Source organism: Emydura macquarii, unplaced genomic scaffold, assembly GCF_026122565.2.
Source record: "Emydura macquarii macquarii isolate MOO-44397 ecotype Brisbane River unplaced genomic scaffold, CSIRO-AGI_Emac_v2 contig_383, whole genome shotgun sequence".
Lineage (NCBI taxonomy): Eukaryota > Metazoa > Chordata > Testudines > Chelidae > Emydura > Emydura macquarii.
Genome location: NW_027130520.1, coordinates 234,426 through 257,637, shown reverse-complemented (window position 1 = coordinate 257,637; position 23,212 = coordinate 234,426). Strand labels below are relative to the sequence as shown.

Below are 23,212 nucleotides of genomic sequence, written 5' to 3'. Positions count from 1 at the left end.
TGAAGTGTGATGACAAAATTATTCTCTCTTTGCATTTGTTTTCAGAACATGGCATCTGTCTCTCACCTTCTTGCCAGTGATCCATTGCATCTTTTTGGGTTATCATTTTTCCCATAAGATACGCACTAACGGAAAATAGTATAAGTTATTCAGAAAGTGGTTTTCAGATCCTCTTTTGTTGGCTGTTTCAGAGTTTAAATTGTGTTGGCAGATTCAATTCCAAATCCAAAAGGGACCATTGTGATCACCCAGTCTGACCTCCTATATAATACAGGATATAGAAGTTCCCAAAAATAACTCCTCAAGCATATTTTTTAGAAAAAATATCTAATCTTGATTTAAAAATTGCTACATGGTAAAAAAAAAAATTATCATGACCCTTGATAAACTGTTCCAATGGTATAATTATTCTCACAGTCAAAAATTCACACCTTATTTCCAGTCTGAATTTGTCTAGTTTCAACTTCCAGCCATTAGATCGTGCTATACTTTTCTCTACTAGACTGAAGAGCCGATTATTAAATATTTGTTCCCCATGTAGGTACTTATATACTGCAATCAAGCTACCCCTTAACTGTCTCTTTGTTAAGCTAAACAGATTGAGTACCTTCAGTCTATCATTAGAAGACATATTTTCTAATCCTTTAATCATTCTCATTGCTCTTTTCTGAACCCTCTCCAATTTACCAACATCTTTTTTGAATTGTGGGCACCAGAACTGGTCCACAGTATTCCAACAGCAGTTACACCAGTGCCAAATGCAGAGGTATCTCTACTCCTACTCAAGATTCCCCTGCTTGTGCATCCGAGGACAGCATTAGCTCTTTTGGCCACAGAGTCAAACTGGGTGCTCATGTTCAGCTGATTAGCCAACCCCCACCCCCAAATCTTTTTCAGGGTCACTACTCCCCAGGATTCTGTAAGGATGGTGGATGAAGACATGGAGTGACTGATGCACTGGCAATTCCAGCTCAGTCTTCCATGATTATATATCATGGGCATTGCTGCTATTGCATTTTACAGAATATTGTGTCAAACAGTAAGTGGCAAGTATAGTGGCAAGTAAGGCAAGTATAGTGTTGTCGATGGACATCTGCAGTTATAGAGCATTAATGTCACTGCACTCCTTTCACATATATGCCTTTCATATATACATTTTGGCTTTGCAACATCGCAGTGGGCAGTACTGTTAGAAACCAATTCATTTATATGTACTACTGCAGTTCCTCTACAGAAAGAGTTGAAAGGACATTCTATAATTTGGACACAAAGAAAAGCAGTGTGGTCTAGCGGATAAGGCACTAGACTGGGACTCAGGAGACCTTGATTCTATTTCCCAACCCTGCCACTGATCTGTGTGATATGGGGCAAAGAACTTTACCTATCTGTGCCTCTGTTTCCCCCTACCATCCACTGTCTGTCTTGTCTACTTAGACTGTTGACTCTAAACAACAGGAACGTCTTTGTACAGTGCCCACCATAAAGGGGCCCTAATCAGAACTGGAGCCTCTGGATACTACTGTAATATAAACAATACAATTATGACAGTAAACATAGCCAAATCAAAGAGAAAAGTTAGTAAGGAGCCATACGTCTAAGTTGGCAATTATATAGCCAGTATCCTTGATTCCTGATTACCCTCTGGAGCCAGTGGAGTTCCAGTCTGCCAGCCAAATGCATTCAAATTAAAATACCTATATATAGACTAGAGACCTGTAAACCATTAAAAGGATCACTGAAAATGTCTAAACTGGATGTGTTATTTAAACAACGCACATTACCATTTGTTTTAATTTTCTGTTTCCACTGTAAACTACAAATATCTGAAACTTTATTTCTACAAGACTGCTATTTTGTAGAACAAAGCGAACACTTCAAAAATATATCTATCTTTCAAAATGAAGAATGCACAGTATGCTCTAAATAAAGCATCCAAAGCTAACTCTGTAACATGAGCTCAGCAAGTCTTACATGCTATTTCTCTTCCAGAAGATGTTTTTTGCTATCAAACTGAATAGGTAATTCGTAGCATATAAATATGCAGATCAAAGATACTGTATGCAAGGCTATGCTATTGCTGACATTAAGAAATCAGTAATATTAAAACATAAAAAGTCTTGTTTGAACAATGTACTATTAATAGTATCCTGAACTATAACATTAACATGTATTGGTTCTCAAAAATAAATCTAGGAGGGCAGAAATAGATTTGAGTAAGTTATTTTCTAAATAACTACTACTGAAAAGGAAAACCTTCTTGTGAAACACATATATCTAGCAAACTTGAACTGCACCTCCTTTCTTTACCTCAGAAACCTCAAATTATGACCTACACAAAAAGGCTGAAGCCCCTATTTATTAAATATACTCATATGAAATTATGTTAGGTCTAAAACATTTTAGACGAGGTCATACCAGTCAGCTGCTTGTAAATTATTTCCTCCGAGTCTACCATTGCTCTACGCAGAAACCAAACCAAATCGAAACCTACAGTGTACTTTCCTAGTGCTTTGAAATCAGGACTCTTGCTTTCACGGCATCCGTTGGTTCTCTCTCAGCAACAGGAATTAAAACAATCCAATGTGTACTGCCACTCTGAACACACAGTGTGCTAAATCCTAAATCTGTCATGAACATAAAAAATAGATGGCTCATTAAAGGGCCAAAGCTGCACAAGACTGTACATTTCTGATCAAATCACCCATTTAAAAAATCTGCCTTTTACACACATCTACATTTTGCCACTAGCCCTTTCACATTCCTTTTGTTTACCACAAGACTGATGGATTATATAGCAGTGTCCCTCTAGATCCCCCTGACTCAATTTAGGAAGACAACAAGACGGTCGTTGGTATCAAAAAGGTTGAGAAACACTACTCTAGATTTTAAGTATTTTCCAAGGAAAAATAATTAAAGTATCTACCTATATATTTGACTGAAATTTTCCTTTGTAACTGATCAGGAAAGAGCTACATATTTCTACAATGTTGCAGGTATAATGATTCATAACTAAAGTATTACTTTTTTATTAAACATTAAGGGCCTGATTACACACAAAGTAGATGCATAATTGCACAGGCAATATACACACCTAATTTGTATAGAAAATTATTGCAAAACAATAGCATGCACAAATGATTTAAATTAGCTATTTGGGCATTCAATCGTTATAATTGCATGTGCAAATTAGGCACAGAATTAAGTGTGCATTTTGCACAAGTAACTGTGCATCTAACAAAGTAAAACTTCTCCATGCAAGAGGACAATGCTTTTGGCTGAACACTTGTGCTGTGTTGTTACTGTTCCATATTTATTACAAATAAATCTGATTTCTGTCATTTGTTTACCATTGCATTCTGCCCTGGTATATATATTTAGAGATGCACTTCAGTTCTTTCACCTCTCACTTGCTAACTCTTTCTTCTGGGAAGAACAAGTTTTGCAAATATCTGTTCTCTGCAAAATTAAATCAATTTCTTGCTTGCTACAAACTATTTAGTATGTAAATTAGTCCATCTGTTAGCTTTAAATTTACAGATTTTCATTTTATTAGATCGCTAAGGTAGCTTAGGACCTTCCTGCCTGAGAGACCGTCCCTCCTTGTGCCTGAGTGCCACAAATGAGATCAGTAGATACATTTGAGCTGAAGTTCCATTGCTTTAAATGTGAAGACACTACCAGCAGATATTCTCTGTGAGGGCCCCATGGCATTAGCATTCAATCCTTCCCTTATTCCAAAATACCTCAAATCTGATGGATCTTCATGACATACTGAAAAGTGCCTACACAAAAAGTTCTCTTTTCCCCACACATTTGAAAATGGAGAAGAATGGAGTATATAAGAATGGAAAATGGAGAAGAATTGTAAGAGTGGGAAATTGTTGGTGCAGGAGGGTGGTTTTGACTTTTGACTCTCCTGATTTTCTGATTAGGGGTATGTTCAATGGCTTAGCTGCACTGTAATCACACCTCTCACCTCCAGAGTGTCTCCTAGCATCCAGCTACAGAGTTGCAGAGTTCTCTCAATCTAACATCCTCTTTAGTTGCAATGGTCTGTTGATGTACTTGGCCTAGCCCTCCAGCCAGGTCATTGCTCAGGCCATTTCCCTTCCAGGGATAAACAATAAAGCCCCAAAATACAAAATTGAAAATCTTATGGCCTTTGAGCCCCATCTCCCAACATGTATCTGCAACATGTCATTCTTGGCCTCTTTTACTCTTAACACCCATGCACCCCTTCATGGTCTTGGGGATAGGCAGGGGAAGCCAGGCCCACCTTCTCCTCTGTGTTCCAGCCCCAAGACCATTTTAGGCAGATGTTTCTCATCTCTCTGCTCCTTTCCTGAGCTGCCCCTATTGTCACCCTGCTTGGCTATGTCTTCACCAGGTCTCTGGACTCTGCTATTCCTGCCTGGAGCTATGACTCCTCACAGCTTCTCCTTAGCCAGCTATGAAGGTGTTTTCTCTAAGACCATTCCCAACCCTTCTCTGAAGCAGCTGGGCTGTGTACCAGCAGACCCTCTGTCTCGCCCCTCTAGAGCAGTCGATATCTCTCTTCTCCAGACAGGAGTGTCCCTCAGCCCTTTTCTTGGAGCTGAGGTTTGTGTCTCTTGTTTGGAATAGTCAGCTGCAAGGTTTTTGCCAACTGCCTTCAACACCCGCTCCAATTAGCCTTCCAGCTTGAAGGATCAGTAGGCCAGCCTTCTCCTGACAGTGTCAGCCCTGCTGTGAGGGAGGAGGCAGACTTTATACTGCTCCCTTTCTCCAAAATCCTCCTCAATTGATTGAGTGAGAGAAGAGCCTTGCCCTGCCCTCCCTGTAAGGCTTTGGGCCCTTAAAGATATAGTGTCAGGATTCCTTTCCCAAGCACGATTCATTCCTGGGACTCTAAGGTCTCCCTATATATCTGTTGAACCCTTCCTTATGTTGGAATGTAGTTTTAAATTCTGTTAAGAGGACTTATGAGTTAGGGGCCAAGATTTTCAGTCTTGGCCCAGTGCAAATGAATTGGTTAATTCCTCACCTCACATACATGAGTGGTTTAATTATTTGTAAAATGCTTTAATATTCTTGTCTCAAAGGTGCTTACGCATGTCACAGTCTCAGGGCTAGCTGACCCCCTCCCGTTTTTCCTTGAAAGTAGCCACTCAAGGTTTAGGCTTCTCATCTACCACCTCTCGTGGGGCAGAGACACACATCTTTCTCCCTTCAGATCAGAGGTTTAGGTTTGCAGTCCCTTTGCACCTCAATGCAATTTCCCAGCAGCTCTGACCAGCGTCCAGCACCTGTGGTTAACTCTTTCTTCATGGGCTATAACAGTGCCATCAGTTACCAACCAGCCTTCACAAAGCAAACTGCATTTATTCTTAAGGTAAAAGCATTACAGAGAAAACATACACACACAAAAAGCAATTAAAGTTCCTACAAGCGTAGTAAAGACTTACCAGTGATCACCCATTAATTTTATGAGGTCCTAGAAAGCCAATGTCTTTCCAACTCCTCTGCAAGGGTTGGTGCCCCCCTCCAGAGACAGAAGGTCCTGTCATTTGCTGGATCAGAAAGAAGACCCTGAGTCAATTTAAACCCAGCCTTTTTACAATAAAATCATTTTTTGTCTGTTGGTTTCTGGAAAACCCAGTTTGAACCAGTATATGTGGAGGTGTTTACAACTTAAGTGATTCACCTTAATCAACCCCCACTGTTTTTGCATGCAATCCCAGGCCCACAGTGATACAAAAACTTAATACTATTTGCTTCCCAAAGCCACTGCGTATGGCTGCAATATATATCTCAATCTACATAAACGCTACATATTTCTATTACCTTAGAATTGGTACACATCTTCAAATACATTAAAGACATTCTGAAGTGACCAATTCTGAAGTGACTAATTTCTACATCAGACAATATCAATTCTTTTTAAAGTATCACCAGTGTTCTAGCACTGTCAGACCATAGGCAGGAGAGCATTTTATGCCTGCTTGCTATACTTATAAAATAAACAGCAGGATTTTATTCAGGGGGATAAGGCAGTATGCTACATTTATTGTGTGTAAAAAAAATTTTAAAAAGTAATTGCTTACATACTTTTATATATACACACACAAAGTTTTATAAAGATGAAGTATAGTTACTAGCCTTAGTTGCTCATGTTAGTCCATTGGCCCAGGTGGCTAAGACACGAAGGAGGGAGAAGGGTTCTGCTGGTGCGCACTGATGCTTCAGGAGGATGATTGTAGAACCAAACCCAAAGTTTTTATTTTTTTGTTCTTTTTTAATAGGGGTAAGTTTTTATGCTATTTGATGGGTTTTGCTTTGTTATGCTGCATTTGTATTTTTTTTTGTTAATTACTTTTAAATGTACAGTATTTAGAATTTTAGTTTTAGTACTTATTTTGCTTAATATGGTGTCAGTTAGGTCACGCCCAGCTTGTGCGTGGAGGTACTGGTATGTTTTTATTTATGCTAAAAGAATGGGAAGAGAATAAGGTGTATATCTGGGTTTTATTATATTATTATTATTTTTGTAATCCATACTTTTTGGTTTGTTTTCTTTTTGTAATTTTTAGGATTTTTGGAGTTTAAACAGGTTACTTTAGTTCTTTAGATGCTTTAAGGGCTGCTATTTAATAGCTTGCTGAAATTTTTAGAGGTTTTAAGTCTTAGGAGGCATTTTTATAGGACTTTATTAGCAAAATTAACCAACATTTTAAATTTTTTAAAGTTATTTATTTTTAGCATTTTTTTTGTAAATTTATTGAATTAAATTGCTTTTTTTAATGTAATAGAGAATACTTTATAAATACAATTACAATACTGATTTATTTTTTATTTATTTATTTATTTTTTTTGCTTAACGCAGTATTTTATATAATGTTAGTAACAAGACAAACGGCATAAGACATAAAAAACAATTTTTGTTGCAATAATAAATTCATGGTGTTTCTTAGCTGTTTTGCTGGTGCTTTCTTTGAAGTTCTGAAAGACAAAAAGAACATTTTTTTACCCCCTTTTGAGGGTGGCAGATTATTGCTTAAAATACTTTTTTTTTAATACATTTTTTTGTTGATCGCAAGCAAAACAGAGGAATTACTCCCATATTTTTTGTGTCTGGCTGACCTTTTTACAGCCACGACTTTGGTTTTTAAAAGATATTGAACTTTATGAAGCATGGAAGTACTCAAAGGGTTAATTGCTAACAAAACCAAGTCATTTTAAATGACAGAATAGGGTTTTACAAACCAAGGGTGTTGGTTTAGATCCTTAAACATTTACAGATTTACATAATATATTTGCACACACAATTTCTTTTATTTTACTGAATGTTATTAAACTAAGAACTTTTTTTTATAACACTTATTTTTTGAACATTTTTATAATTGTTATTTTTGAACATTTTAATATGTTTAATTTTTTTAATTTTTGTAGTATTAATTTTATAAAAGCCATTTTTAAATTTTTTTAAATTATTTATTTTTTTTTTAAATTTACTATATTTAAATGTTATTATATTATTTTGGCTGATATATTTTTTAATATTTATAGTGTATTTAAAAATGTTTTTATTAAAATTTTTAAAAAATAGAAGTGCAAGTGTGTGTGTGGATGGGGGAAGCAACCAATTAGCCCTGTAAAATCATTTTAAGGTACAGTCTAACAGCAACATTTTTAACAGTTTAATTAGGGATTCACAGCAGCTATGATTAGCAGATGCTTTGCCCTGCTCTAGGGTCAGGGTTTTTTTTTTACTATTTCTTGCACTGCTTGATTTTTTTTTTTTTTATTTTATTTTATTTTCAGACTGAATTATTTTTTTTACAGTTTTTGTATTTGCCAAAGCTCTGGTACAGTACAAAGCTCCTATACCAAAGAGATGGCAGAAGAAGGGGAGGTATATCACAGGGAAACACTCTGCGTACACACAATTTTTGTCAAGAAAAATGTTCCTACAGAGATTCCCCACGTTTCAATGTGTAAACAGCATGCAGTGTGAACTCCTAACGTGCTGGCAGCGTAGGTTCACACACTCCACACGCAGTGCGAGCTCTTAACATGCGAGTGGGGACTTGCTTACTTCAAAACTCAACACACAGTGTGGACCAGATTCACAATAACCAAGATGTATGCCAATATTCCCCCTTTCGCAATTCTCCACCAAAATGTTATAAAATAAACAGCAGGATTTTATTTAAGGGAACAAGGCAGTACGCCACGTTTACTGTGAATACAAAAATTTGAAAAGCAATTGCTTACACACTTTTACACACACACACAAGGTTCTACAAAGATGAAGTTATCAGCCTCAGTTGCTCATGTTAGTCCACTGTCAAGGTGGCTAAGACATGAGGGAGGGAGCAGGGGATCTGCTGGTGCACACCAATGCTCCTGGAGAATGATTGTAGAACCAAACCCAAAGTTCTTATTTTTTGTCTCCTTTTTATAGGGTTAAGCTTTTATGCCACTTTATGGGTTTTGCTTTGTTATGCTGTATTTGCATTTTGGTGTGATTATTAATCATCCATGTTTTGCAAGCATGACTATTGTTATTTTTTATAGTTTATTTTGTTTTTGTTTTTGTTTTTTGAGGTGGATTTTAGGGTCATTAGGGTGGGCAGTTTTTGACCATTTGGGTAAAAGTTGTTGTTTTTATTTTTTTGAATATTTGAGATGGGTGGCAGTTTTTTGTTATTTTTTGGTTTTACATATATATATTATTTATTTATTTATATTTTAATTTTTTAAATATTTATTTAAAACTTGTAACTGGAAGACACAAGTGTTTTTTAGAAATATTTTTTTTATTTACAATATTTATTATTATTATAAAATATTTTTATTTAATATTGAATTTTTTTGTTTTAGAACATTTGTTGATGTTACTTTAAGCAGTGATTTTAAAACATGTGCACTTTAACAATAGCAATTGTTTCACAGAATGATTTTTGGTAACTTTATAAACAGAATAATTAATGACCATATGTTAGTTTTGGAAAAAACAGATGGTGGTTTTAAAACAACATCATTAATAGTGAACAGATCACCCTACATGGCCAAAATGTAAAGCCTTACAAAGACTGCTATGGTAGTTTTACGTACTAAAAAAAAAAAGTATTTCACATAAAATCATTATAATAAAATTAATCTTTGGGCCTACATGCTGTCTTGAAATCCCCCTTGTATAGGGTCCCTTTTCCACCTATCCCAGATGCAGTAAACAACTCAAATTAGGGAACCTACAAGTATGACCATTTACATTCAAATTAAAACAAATTTATATTTCGAGGGCTCTTTCTACCACCACTGGCTCCCGTTATTCCTGGAGACCAATCTCCCTTCCACTCATCTACAGCCTGCTGGTAATCCTTTCTCATCCACTTGGATATTTACTGCTTCTTTACTCAGATCAGACTCTCTATCTTCCTACCCAACTACCCTTACCTGCCTAAGATGATCCTTCCTTGTTCTGCATTGACTCAGTTTTCTGCACAATCTTCCTTGTCAGGCTGTCTTAATCTTTTCCCAAGTATTCAGACATCTGCCTATCACAGCCGTAGCCTCACTTCACTGGAGATATCAGGGACTGCATCTTATGTAAAGAGTTTTGCAGAGGCAGAGTAGCCTTTTTAATGGGTGTTCAAGCTGCAATTCAGGCTAGTATTAGGAAAATCCATGTATCAAATATTTTATTTATGTATATAAACATTCTGTTCACAGTTATAGATTAATGTAAGTTTAACTTTGAAAATCTTTACAGTCCATTTTCCTTGGCTATTATGTTGAACTATATTTCTTACTAATAGTCCTATGAAGGCCCTATGACCTATGTCCAGGGTCCCTATCACAGTGGTGAAACTTCAGTATGCTTTGACATTTACAACTTCTTCTTTTTCCTGTTGTAACATTGAGGTTACACACGTAGCATCACACAGGCACTGCTATACAGGAAGCCTTAGCTAACCATGTAAACTGCACAATGAAAGGAACAATGGTAACTACGTAACACATATTGGTTCATTCAATTTTATTAATTCCAGCTAGCAGGAGCAGCAAGATTATTGAAAATCCTTCTGTGTTACATGAAGCCTACACAGCAGAAAGACATCTGGGAAAAATGTTAAAGAGAGTAAAATACCCTTTGGAACTTAAATATCAGGCAAAGCTTCATTTCTCTCTCACGCTACCCATCAGTTTTCAGACTTGCTGGACTTCACTTACCTATAGTAGTTTGAGAGTCTGAGTTAAAGTTGAGGCAAATACTACTTCTGCAGCGCTCACGACCTGAGGTATGACGATCGTGCTCCCACTGAATACCAGGGAGTTTTGTCTGGATTTAAATGGGAGAAGGATCAGATAGCTCACTAATATGCAGGATGTTTATGATTTGTGACACCACAGATATTCCATGGGAAAAATGTGGCTGGGGGACAGACACTTTAATAACAAATGCAGTTTGGGAGAGTTGTAAGTGGCCTCAAATCATGGTAATCTCCATGGAATATTCTGTGTCACGGTCACTATTATTATCGTCAAATGAATCTTTACAAAAAACACACAAAAAGATCCTTCTCCTGTTTCATCTGGTGGCATGGAGCGTGATGTCCGCACATCACAGATGTCAGCAAAAGCACAGCATGTATTAGTCACGCTGATTTAAGCGGAAAAGGGTGTACTTCAGGAGCACTCAGTGATTCTGCCCCAAAGCATGATTACACAATGCACCAAATGGACACCTCCCATTGAGTCCGATTCTCTCTAAAGGTAAAGTGTGTACCCAAGGACTATGTCATCCCACTCTCTCCCTGAGTCAAACAAGAACTTCAGGGAGGTCACTGGTGTCTCACTCCCCTCTATGGAGATGAAGGGAGGCTATAAGAGCAACTTGCACACTTCTTGAAGATGCAGCTTCACTGGATACTTTGAGGGCAGTTCTAGGCTGAGGAAGTATTCTGTTCATTTTATAATGTATTTCATAGACAGAGCTGCACACAAAAAATTAACATACAAGGCACTGAGTGGCAGTGAGGTTGTGACATACACTGGGCAAGATATTTCAAAGTTAAGGCTGATACTGCTTCATCTACACTACAGAGTTAGGATGACATAAGGCAGTTTACGTGGACTTAATTATGTCAGTGTACACACTGCAGCCTTGGTCCTGCCGATGTAAGTGCCCCACTACACCAATATAGTAACTCCACCTCCACGAGAGGTGTAGGGCTTATGTCGGTATAGTTAAGGCGACACAGTGTCCATGTAGACACTGTGGGTTATTTACCTCTGCTGTTCGCTGTCATTCTCGTTAATTTCACAACTCCCTGCTGCAACTCTAAACTTAACAAGAAAACCGAGGTGGGTAGAGGGCTCCAGCTAGAAACCTGCTGTCCCCCGGGGCTCCTGACTCCAATAGGGAGCCCAGCTGCACTAAGGCTCCTCGCTCTTTATTCTCCAGATGCCTCCATGCAGCTAGGAATGCCTTCATGCAGCATGCAGAATGATTGATCAAGCAGTTGTTCATTCATGGCATAAGTTATTTAATAGGGCAGTCAAGACTTATTGTGTAAATGTGTATTCAGAACATATTTAATATGTATAAGTGTGTGCAGTGCAAAGCAGGTGCTCCTGTCCATGTGAAGGAGCAGAATTTCAGCATTCAATGCTCCATCTATGTCTGTTTTCTCATTTTTGATAATGCAATAAAAGCAGAATTCTCTTACAGCTTGAGTGATCACATTCTATATGGCTGTCCTACCTGGAATCTGTGCAGGTTGGAGTCCTTTTGCAACTTCTACTCCATGCCTCCTATATTGGGTTCCTAGTCACTGAATCTGCATATACACAGATCTGGTAGTTTGTTTCCTAACCTATCTTCAATGCCCTCCTCCTTGTTAGTATGTTCAGAGGGGTCTGGTGAATCCTCCCTTCATGAACACTTAGTCTGTGCCCACTACTATCTGCACAGCAGTACCATACTGGTTCCATGACACAACCTCTGTCAGCAGTGAATTTCACTTAAAGTGAGCACACCATACTATGAAATATGTTTTTTGGTGCTCCACTGAGGCTTCATGGAAATATAAAAACCACAAAAATGTTCTATTTAGAGAAAATTCTGCTTGAGTTTTTTGGTATTTGTTAACTTGTTCTTTACTGATAGGCAAGAAACTGCACAAAAACAGTCTTTGCTCTTTAAACATGTGACTGTTTCTCATTCTCACCTGAAACAGCTCTGGACCCAATGAAGAAAGGTACTTAACCACATCCTTAACTTTAAACAAATCAACTGAAATCAAAGGGCTTACATTTAGGCACGTGCTTAAGCACCTTCCAGAAAAAGGGACCGTGTTTGTAGTATTATAATTAGTTGCAAAGAACAGGATTGCTACATTAGCAGAGGATTATAAATTTAGGTGAGAAAGAAACATGAAAAGACAAATTTTTAAGTTAAGAAATTCTTTGTTTCCATCTTAAAACATCCAAAGGGATCAAAAAACAGGGAAGAAAAGAACCCAGAAAATATTAAACATCTAAGAATTGTTTCTACAAAGAAAGTTTTCTCTAAGTTTTCCAGGAGGCAAAAGTGCTTCTTTAAAATCAAAATGGTTCTATGAAAAAAAATTCTTAACACTGGTAGTCTTTCTTTTTCATTTTTAAAGCACCCATACATATTTGCTCTTGTGCTAAGACACTCGTTTGCCAAGTTGTAATGCCAAGTTATAAACTTCCAAAAAACTGAATTTCTAATGGCAATGATAGTAGTTGTGTCCATCTATCTAGTAGATAATAGATGTGTCCATCTATTTCTTTGAAGCTTTAAAATTTGATCCTAAAGTCTCAGAAAAACAAATTTTCATAATAATTTCCTATTACAACGTAACAAGAGATCTGCCAAAGAAACCACAGTACAATGGCTGTTTACAATTTACACTATATAACTCTGCGTCATACTTAAACAATGTTATTGGTTTGATTCATCCACTTTTAGGAACTGAGTTAAGTCTTCAAAAAAACATCACCATCACACAGTTGCACAGAATAATTATGTTTATGGAGATCATTACTTTGTAATTCATTATCTCTGCAGAATATATATTTTACATTGAGAATAGACACAATACTGAATTCTAAGAACTAGATCTCCAATTATGGTAAACAATGCCAAAGAAGGTAATCTGATTGATTGTAATGAGTGCATTCTTTTCCTGCTCTATGGGACAGCAATTCCAAAGAATCCATGGCCAGGATGGTTAAAGCATTTATAAGAACACAGCAACGTCCTCACAGGCAAGAGGTGCACATTTCTGCTTATCTTCATTTTCTTTAAAAAAAAAGTTAAATAAAAATTATAGATAAAAATTGCAAAAAATAGAAAATATTCATACACTACATTCTCAATAAAGTTGTATCTTAAGAAACTAACAACTCCCAATTTTCTGAACACTCTGTAAATGAAAAACGAGAGTCCAGTAGCACTTTAGAGACTAAGAAATTTAACTTCTGCAGGCATAAGCTTTTGTGGGCTGCAACCCACTTCATCAGATGCAAGAAAGAGAAATCAGATGGGGGTAAGAAACTACAATGGGGAGGGTAGGTGTTAGCAAAGTCCATTCAGTTAGAGTAGATGAAGCCTATTCACAACCATTGATTAGAAGGGGAGAATGTGTGAACAGTGACAATTACTTCTTGTAATGAGATAACCATTCCAAGTCTCTATTCAGACCCAGTTTGATTGTGTCAAGTTTGCATATGAGTTCCAGATCTGCAGTTTCTCACTGAAGTCTGTTTTTGAAGTTTTTTTGTAGAAGTATGGCAACTTTCAAGTCAGCTACAGAGTGTCCTGGGAGATTGAAGTGCTCTCCGACTGGTTTATGGATGTTACCATTTTTTATGTCTGATTTGTGTCCATTTATTCTTTTGCGTAGTAACAGTCCGGTTTGGCTAATGTAAATGGCACAGAGGCATTACTGGCACATGATGGCATATATTACATTAGTAGATGTGCAGGTGAATGAGCTCCTTATGGTGTGGCTGATGTGGTTAGGACCTGTGATGGTGTTAGTGTTCTTGTTGACAGAGCCAGGCGGGTACCCAGAAGTCACCTACTACAGGACAGACCAAACAAAGAAAACAACAGAACACCACCGGCCATCACCTACATCATTAAGGATCTACAACCAATCCTAGCAGATGATCCCTCACTCGCTCAAGCCGTGGGAGACAGACCCATCCTGGCTTACAGACAACCCCCCAACCTGAAGCAAGCAACCGTACACCAGCAACCGTACACCATACAACAAGAACACTAACCCAGGAACCTATCCCTGCAACAAACCCCATTACCAGCTCTGCCCACACATCGACTCTAGTGACACCATCACAGGTCTTTACCACATCAGCCACACCATAAGGAGCTCATTCACCTGCACATCTTCTAATGTAATATATGTCATGTGCCAGCAATGCTTATCATTTAATGCAAGGTTGAAAGTTCATTAGCCAACACAAAAGCAGTTTACTCCCTAAACACTGTGACTTTAAGAGGATCTAGGGAAAAGTTAAGATAAACAACAAAAAGAAATGATATATATATATATATATATATATATATATATATATATATATATATATATATCTTGAGGGCAAGGGATTGCTAATGGAATTTAGAGCCTTTTACTTCCAAATCACTTGTTTCATTATGGCCTAAGTCAGTAATAATTGTAATTTGTTACTACAACCAAGGTATTGGCCTATGTGAAATTAGTTTGTTGGTTCAAGTCCAGTTCCTAGTGGAAAGGTCTATATTTAAAATATATATATATATATATATATATGTTGGAACTCTTGCTGGCAGTCTAAGCAGAAAGGCTAAGAACAGAATGGGCAGAGAATGCATTACCTCCTCTCTTTTTAGAGAAGGTTTGAGGCACATTTACACAGGGGTTTAAGTGTAATAGAGTTGGTGGCTATAGTTTAGCTACAAGTGGATGGTAAAGCATTTTAGTAAAGTATTTGATACTGTATCACAAAATCTGTTAGGAGAATGTAATCCAAATTTGTTGGGATGGGAATTCTGTCTTGCATACTGAAAACTGGCTGAGATAAAGAGTTAAAAGAAAACCAGTGTATTGGTTAAGTGATGTATCTAGCGGTACATGGCAAATGTCAGTGTTACTAGGTCCGATCTTATTTAATCACTTCCCCAATATTCTAGAAGAAGAAGAAAACAATGTGTTAATGAAATTTGCAATTGCTATTAAATTGGAAGGCGGTGCAAATGCCATTGAAGAGAGAGAAATAATACAGAGATATTTTTGTTTTTATTTTCTAAGTAACAAAATGAAATTCATGTGAAAAAGTCAAGGCTGGGGGGAGGGGCAAAGAGCTTACCATTTGCCCAATATTGGTAAAAATTAGCTCCTTAGGAAGAGAGTGATTACCACTGCCATGTAATATTGCTGTCAAAGGAGAACATCTGGGCAGGTCTGACATGAGAAAGGGTTGTGGCCAAGAAGAAATGGGTTCTTTAGCAACAACTTCAGCAGCCTTAGATCCAATGCAGACACAAGACAACTAAAGGCTGTGCACTAGTGGAGATGTTTTGCAGAATGATTTATGTGAAAAGATTCAAAGAGCTAAATATTACAGCTTGGCTAAGAAATGAACTAGAGAGGGTAAGCATGGAACATAAGCCTTTTCAAATATTCAAATGGAATCAACACAGAGATGATTAAGTGTTGCTAAATATAGTACAAAAGGGAATGTAAATAGGTCAAATATCCAGGAATATCCCCTGGGCTGCTCTAATCTATGCTGGATGGCTGTGGAACTCAAAGGCCATCCGGCAGCCAATGACTGAAGGAGAATATAACAACTCTTTCCTGAACTTCATCAGGAGTTGTAAGAGGAGAGACGATATCAGCCAGCTACACAATTCTACTTCAGTCAGAGGGATCCTGACAGATTTGGTGGCTTTGCAGTTACTTTGAACTGTTAGATTGGACTTGGAATACTATGGTTGTGTCATAAAGCATCAACAGGTTCTTTCATGTAACCACTATCTTCTCTTCAGTGTGTCTCTTCCTAGTGTCTATTTTCTATTCTATTCTATATAGGTTTTTATACCATGCTCATCACTGTCGGATCTAAGTGCCTTCCAGTAGCACATTAAGTAAAATGATTACACATCTGTCACATGTTGTTTGTTCTGTCATCCTCTCCTCAAAGGGAGATGCATGTGCAGTGGACTATCTTCGTATGGTAGGTTGGGTTTTTAATTTTTGGTTTGGAGTTTTTTTGTTTTCTGTTTTTAATATAAATATACCTGTTTCTATGTGTTTATATTAGAGAAGGTGCAAGGTTCAAAAAAATGCTGCATTCATTTAGAGTGGTAAGTAGCGAGGTTTGTGATGGCCCACAGCTATTGGGGGAGTTCATTATGGCATCAGGAGATGCAGAAACATGCACAATGAAAGAACTTTCACAGAGGGCCTATACTGCAAGGTTCTGAGCACTTTCTTTTTTTTCTGACAGTGCTTAGATCATTGAATGACAATACTCATAATGTACAAGTTGAAATGAAAGACACTTATCTTCAAATGACCAAATCACTTTGAAGCAATGTAATCCTGCAACCAAGTGTTAGACTATGGAGTCAGTCCTACCTACAAATATTCAGCTATACACCAGCTCTTTTGTAAAGGAATCATTTCCTGTGCTTGTGAACCCAATCTTAGATGATTTTTCAGCACTGAGATCTTCAAGTGAAGATGAAACAACTGCACACAACTTGATTTTATGCTACTACGTATCTTCAGACAGGAGCAAGGCCTATAAATTTAGGAGAAATTCATAAAAGGGTCATTTACCTGTCTGACATTCACAAAACGTACACATTCCAGCCATATATTCAGGAATCCTTTCCCACACTGAGCACACACTTGTTTTTTGGAAAGTATATTGCATGCTTCCAAGTTCTGTTTTATTGTAGTATGTAGAATGGAGTCCTCTTTCATTAGCTGATTGAAAATGAGTCTTGCTGCTATTTCCTGGATTATTTAACAGACACAGAATATAATTCTTTAAATATTTTCACAATATACGATATTAGTTCAAAATAAAGACTATTTTGCCACTTAAAACTGAATAATGACTAATTCCAACACTGGAAACTATGTTATGTATCTAAATACCAATTAGCAAGTTAGAACAATGGCAAACTATCTGTACTGCCACTGCCATTAATTGCACTGTTCATAATATCATTGCCATTATTTGAACTGCAGCTTTACCATTGCTATTTGATTCAGTAATTTCTTTCTGCCAAGTCAATTTGCTTCCACCTGCACTTGTATTCATGTTTCTCACTTTCTCCTTCTCCCTTTTTAACCTTGTCCTTCTTTCCCACACTGCAAATCTCTCCCACATCAACCTTCCACTCCATCCTGCTGTGTTCTCATATGCATAATCCTTCCACCTCCATTAGCACAGTCAGCTCAGTTTTGCACATTAAGGAGTGACAGAAATTTTAAAATAATTTCTATGATAATAAAAACTTGTTTATAAACTGCAAAGAAAATCTGCCAAAAAAACCAAAACCAAAAACCCCACACCAGAGTCATGAAGCAATTGCTTCATCTTATTTACATTACTCTTGTCCTCCCTTTTCCTATCTTCCCCCTTTTCTCCAAATCCCTTTGTTGTCATGATTATTTTAAAATTTATATTGTACATTATTCTGTACAAGGAGTATCTTATTGTTCTATACAATTTAATGCACATCTATGGCACTATATAAATCAACACCACTTTAATTATTACATTTTTCATTGCCTACATTCATCACAGAATATTCAACTCAAATGTAATGGGTATGTTACATGCTTAAAATACTTCCCAAATTTTGTTCAGGTAATGCATTCTGAGACCAATGCAGCAATCCTAACATAGACAGAACTCTCACTGAATTTCATTGGGGATTCTGGTGGTGCAAGGAGTGCTAGAGCAAGCAATAAATCATTACTGTATTCATATAATGCTCAGTCTAAAAGCCTTTTCCAGATACTCATATGCAAGCATATCAGAGAAGAAGTGTGACAAAAACTACTGCATATTTATCCTCTAAAGATATTAATGGGGACTTGAAAAGTCTAACTGGCCAGTTCTAAGTCATAAGATCATTCTCTTTATAGTTGTGCATTTAAGATAAAATATACTTGTTTCTTTTCCAAGAAATAGTCTTACATTAAAATCAAGTTGTGTCAGAATTTTGTCAAACTGTTCATTTTCCAACAATTAATGCATTATTAATGTTCTTAGTGCTGCTGAATGTACTGCATACATGATTTTTCAGGTACTATTTCATATTATGAGTTTTAGGGACACAAGATCATTTCAGCTCATCAATATGCAGAGAAAGTACAATTCGAGGTATTAGAATATTGATAATAGTCAAGCAAACTGAGCATTATCAAGATGACTCCTTCTGAGAATACATGGCTTCCCCTCCCTCTGTTTCAGCTTTAGTATTAGAGGAAGTTGGATTTTAGATAATTACTGTTATTTTATGTATGGACTTGGTGGACTAAAACTATCTTAAGGCTTCCCGAGACAAAAATAATTGGAAATTAAGGTCATAAACTAGTAATTTAGAGCCTGATCTTGAAGTACTAAAGTCAATGGAGTTTTGAAACTAATTTCAAATGGAGCAGTCCTGGACGAGAAAGAGGATTTTTAAATTTTGAAACAGATGTAGGTCATTGCTATAGTGCCTTGCCAAAGTTTTCAATACTGAATGTTCTTAGTGTTAATAATTGTGTTATGTAAGAGACAAACTATCTTTAGAGAGAGGGCAATGTGTCAAATAAGATGATAAAAAAATACATAACAAAATGTATGTACACAACATGATAAACAGCTCCATGGAGGCAAGAAAAATTAAGGCTAACAAAACAGAGCTGAACTTTTAACACAATATAAATGTTTTCTCACACCAATATTTTAAAGTACTGTTTTTACAAAGGTGTTCTTTTAATAAAATAAAACAATCTCTTCCGTGCATCTTTTTTTCCTCTATATACTACAGATGCTTTATTGCAGTTTTAACACCGTAACTTTTTTTGAATATACTCCATTCCCTATGAACCCAGAAAGAAGCATGCAAGTTCTCAAATAGGGCTCCTCTAGAGCTTTAACCTGCTAATAACCTTCCATCTGTATAACTGCAAGTAGCAATGTTAAGGAGATTTTGCTGCTACGATTCTGAATTATTTCCCCTCTGTAGCAATCATTATCATTACAAAGTTAGGTGCAGCAACCACTTAATAAAAAAGGAAGCATTGATATGCGGACATCATTCTTTCATAATTGTGTGCACTTTTTTTCAAGTTGATAAGTTCACTGACCATTAGATATAATTGCTCACTGATTCATTAGATATAATTAATTTCTGGAGTCATTAATATAGCTCAGGAGTAGGACGGCAACAATTTTATTCTCCTATTCTTTATAAGGATCTTCATTCTGATAACTAGTTTGCCTCTTTAAATAGAAAACAAACAGGATAAGGCTAGAAGGAAGGGAAAAAGAAAATCTTGCAGATTTTTCCCTGAATTGTTCCGGTCAGCCCATAGATCTCAAAACCGCCTCCTTCTGTATGCAGCCAGGAATCACTCTTCAGGGATGGCTTCTGCTCTACTGGAAGAAGTTACTCACCTTATGCAGTAACGATGGTTCTTTGAGATGAGTACCCCTATGCGTGCTCCACTGTAGGTGTGCTTATGTCCCTGGTCTGCTGATTGAAGAACTTTGGTAGCAGTGTCCATTAGGCCCGCACATGCGCTCTCTCCTCGTGCTGTGCCACGAGGCTAGTCTGCATGCGTGGGCTAACCCCCCGTCAGTTCCTTCTCTATTGCACAGTCATTGACAAGAGCTCTGAAGTAGAGGGGAGGAGGGAGGTTGTGGAGCTCTCATTGGGACACACATCTTGAAGAACTATTGTTACTGCACAAGATGAGTAACTTCTTCTTATTATTCTTCAAGTAGTGTCCCTATGGCTGCTCCACTGTAGGTGATTCCCAAGCAGAATCTCTTCCAAAAGGCCGGGACTTCAGAGTCTGGTCAGTTACTGATGACAGCACTGTGGAGCCAAAGATGGCATCAGAGGTGGAGCCCCTAGTGATCCCATAGTGTTCTGTGAAAGTGTGGATTGATGCCCATGTTGCCATTCTACAGATCTCTAAGATACGGACATTCTTGAAGAAGGCAACAGATGAGGAGACTGACCTCATTGAGTGAGTATGAATAGAGTCTGGAGAGGTCATATTGCAAACTTTGTAACACTGAAGCAATTTGAGACCCACTTGGAGAGTCTTTGCACTGATATTGTTGAGCCCTTGGATCTGTCTGCAGCAGAGAGGAAGAGTCTAGGGGACATCCTGAAAGCATTTGTCCTGTCTTGGTAAAAAGGCAGGGCTCTCCTAACATCTAAGGTATGCAGTACAGCCTCCCTGTTGTCCTGGTGAGGTTTCAGGTAAAAGATTGGAAGGTGAACTGATTGATTCATGTAAAACATAGAGAGATTACCTCTGGGATGAATTTTGGATGCGGATTGAGTGTAACTTTGTCTGGAAAAATTATCATATAGGATGCCACTATCTCTCCTGTTCTTCTGGCTGAGGTAATTGCTATCAAAAAGGTCATTTTCATTGATAGGAGAGTCAGCAGAAAGGTGGCCTGAGTTCAAAAGGAGGCCTAGTCATTCCTTTCAGCACCAGGTTTAGGTCCCACATAGGAGTAGGAAATCATGATTGTCAGAAGAGGTTTACTATACCTCTAAAGAACCTTTTAACAGTTGGATGTGACAGTACTGAGTACCCCTCTACAGGTTGTTGGAAAGCTGTTATAGCTGCTAGGTGGACCCTGAGAGAACATAAAGATAGTCCTGATTTTAGGGATAATGTGTAGTCTAGAATATATGGAAGAGTCATGGATGTCGGAGAAATTTGTTGTGTTGTGCACGAAATCTGGAACCTGGATAATTTTTCCAGATAAGTACATCATGTCGAGGACTTCCACTGTGTAATAGAACCTCTGGTACTTTCATTGAACAGGAGCTTTCTATGTACTGGAATCAAGCAGGAGCCATTACTTGAGGCAGAGGACCCTCAAGCTGGGATACAGGATACATCGTCTGTTCTGCAAGAGGAGATCTGGAATAACTGGGAGGGGGATCAGCAGTCACATCGCGAGCTGTGACAAGTAAAGGTGCTGGGTCTGTCTCAGCCAAGTAGGAGCAATCAGAATGACAAGAGCTCTATCCCGTTTCATTTTCAGCAAGACCTTCAACAGTAGGGAAATGGAGGAAAAGTATAGAGAAGATCCCTACCCCAGGGGAGGAGAGAATCACCCTGGGAGTGCTGCCCCATCCCCATTTTGGAGCAGTAGTGTGAACATATCTTGTTTAGGTGAGTGGTGAACAGGTCTGTGGACAGTGTCTCCCAATGTCTGATTAGGTTGTGAAGTATTGTCGGGTCTATTTCCCACTCATGGTCAGGTGGGAATTTGCAACTGAGACTTTCCACTACTGAATTTTGTGTCCCTGGTAGGTAAGCTGCAGACACTATGACGTCATGGGAGATGCACCAGTTCCATAGCCTCATCGCTTCCGCACAGCTGAAGGGAGACCTGGCCCCTCACTGTCAACTGATGTAGTACATACAGGCTATGTTGTCCATTGAGATCTTTGTATGAGATCCTTTGATCAGTGGGAGGAAATGGGTACAGGCATTCCTGACCACTCTTAGCTCGAAGAGATTGATGTGAAGGGATATCTCTGTGGATGATCACTTGCCTTTTGTCATGAGGCCATTTAGACATGCAGCCCATCCTATAAGTGATGTATCAGTGGTGAGAAGTAATGACGATGGGGCTTGCAAGAAGAGGACCTCTTTTGCAAATTTTGGCTGGGTCCTTCCACCAGTCTAAGGAGATTTTGATCCTGGTGGATTGTAATGGGGGCTCTGTGCAGTCTGTAAACTGAACTGAACCATATCACCGCCATGCCCACTGCCATATGCCCCAACAGTTAGAGGCCGAGTCTGGCTGATATTTGCAGGCTGCTCTGAAAAGTCTCTATAAGCATGACCAAGGAGAGGAATCTATGGTTGAGACAAGAGAGTTCTGATCTGTAACAAGTCGAGGTCGGCATCTTTGAATTCCAGGCATTGTACTGGAGTGAGCATTGATTTTCGAGTGTTGATCTGTATGCCCAATTCTGTAAACAAGTGCATTGCAGCTTCAGTGACTTGGTGAGCCTCTTGGAGGGATAGAACTCTGAGGAGGCAATCATCCCGGTATGGATAAATCATGATCCCGTGGGAGCATAGGTGATCGGCCACCACCGAGAGGAACTTGCAAAATACTCTTGTGGCTGATGATAGCCTGAAGGGAAGCATCCTGTACTGGTAGTGGTCTTGTCCCAGAGTAAATTTGAGAAATCGTCTGTGAGTGGGTAGGACTGAAATATGAAAAAAAGCATCCGGAAGGTCGAGGGCCAAAAAACAGTCTCCCTGTTCCAGCACTGGAATGATCATTGAGAAGCTGACCATCTTGAACTTTTGAGCTTTAACAAACTTATTGATAGCTCTGAGGTCTAGTATGGGTCTCCAACATTCTTTCCTTTTGGGTATTAGGAAATAACTAGAGTACAATCTTTTGCTTCATAGATTTTGAGGTACTGGTTCTATGGCTCCTAACTGGAGAAAACAATCTACCTCCTGTTGCAGTAAACTCTCGTGAGAAGGATCTCTGAAGAAGGATAGGGAAAGATGTTGTGGAGGAGCTAGGAAGGTAAAATGGATGGACTACCCAGTTTGAACGATCTCTAGGAGCTATTAGTTAGATGTTATGCATTCCCAGGCCCTGCTGAATGCTGCCAATAGGTGGTCAAATGGATGTAAATCAATGGTCTGCTGAATTATTTGGGGGAAGTGGTCTAATGGTGCCTCAACTTGCCTATCATATCTGGTGTTTGGACATAGAGGGCTGGGACAACAAAGATTGTGGGCCAGATAGTTTACACTTAGGGAATTTGCCTTTCTTTCTCTGTGATTTATAGTGGTATTGAGCCAGGTACTGAGATGTGAGCAGTTTATGCTGTGATTGGGGACTGAACCATCTTCTTTGTCCTGGCATGTAGATGCCAGGAGACTGAAGAGTT

At 38.1% G+C, this 23,212-nt stretch overlaps 2 protein-coding genes across 5 annotated transcripts in view; both read right to left on the bottom strand.

Moving 5' to 3' along the window:
• Positions 1-23,212, bottom strand: part of SLC26A7 (solute carrier family 26 member 7) — a 148,479-nt gene that overhangs the window by 120,747 nt on the left and 4,520 nt on the right. For 2 of the 4 annotated variants that reach the window (XM_067536311.1, XM_067536280.1), the window contains exon 1: positions 5,445-6,811. The exons of 1 other annotated variant lie outside the window; for it this stretch is intronic. The gene's annotated coding sequence lies outside the window, so the exon portion shown is untranslated. Of the gene's footprint in view, positions 1-5,444; positions 6,812-23,212 lie in introns of those variants that run through there. One more of the 4 variants, XM_067536291.1, reaches the window with a different exon arrangement.
• LRRC69 (leucine rich repeat containing 69) overlaps positions 11,265-23,212 on the bottom strand; it is a 54,494-nt gene continuing 42,546 nt past the window's right edge. The window contains exons 7-8 of the mRNA XM_067536341.1: positions 16,863-17,042; positions 11,265-13,315 (exon numbers count right to left, since the gene is read on the bottom strand). Of these exons, the coding sequence (XP_067392442.1) occupies positions 13,205-13,315; positions 16,863-17,042 (291 nt within the window). The 3' untranslated portion in view covers positions 11,265-13,204. The remainder of the gene's footprint in view (positions 13,316-16,862; positions 17,043-23,212) is intronic.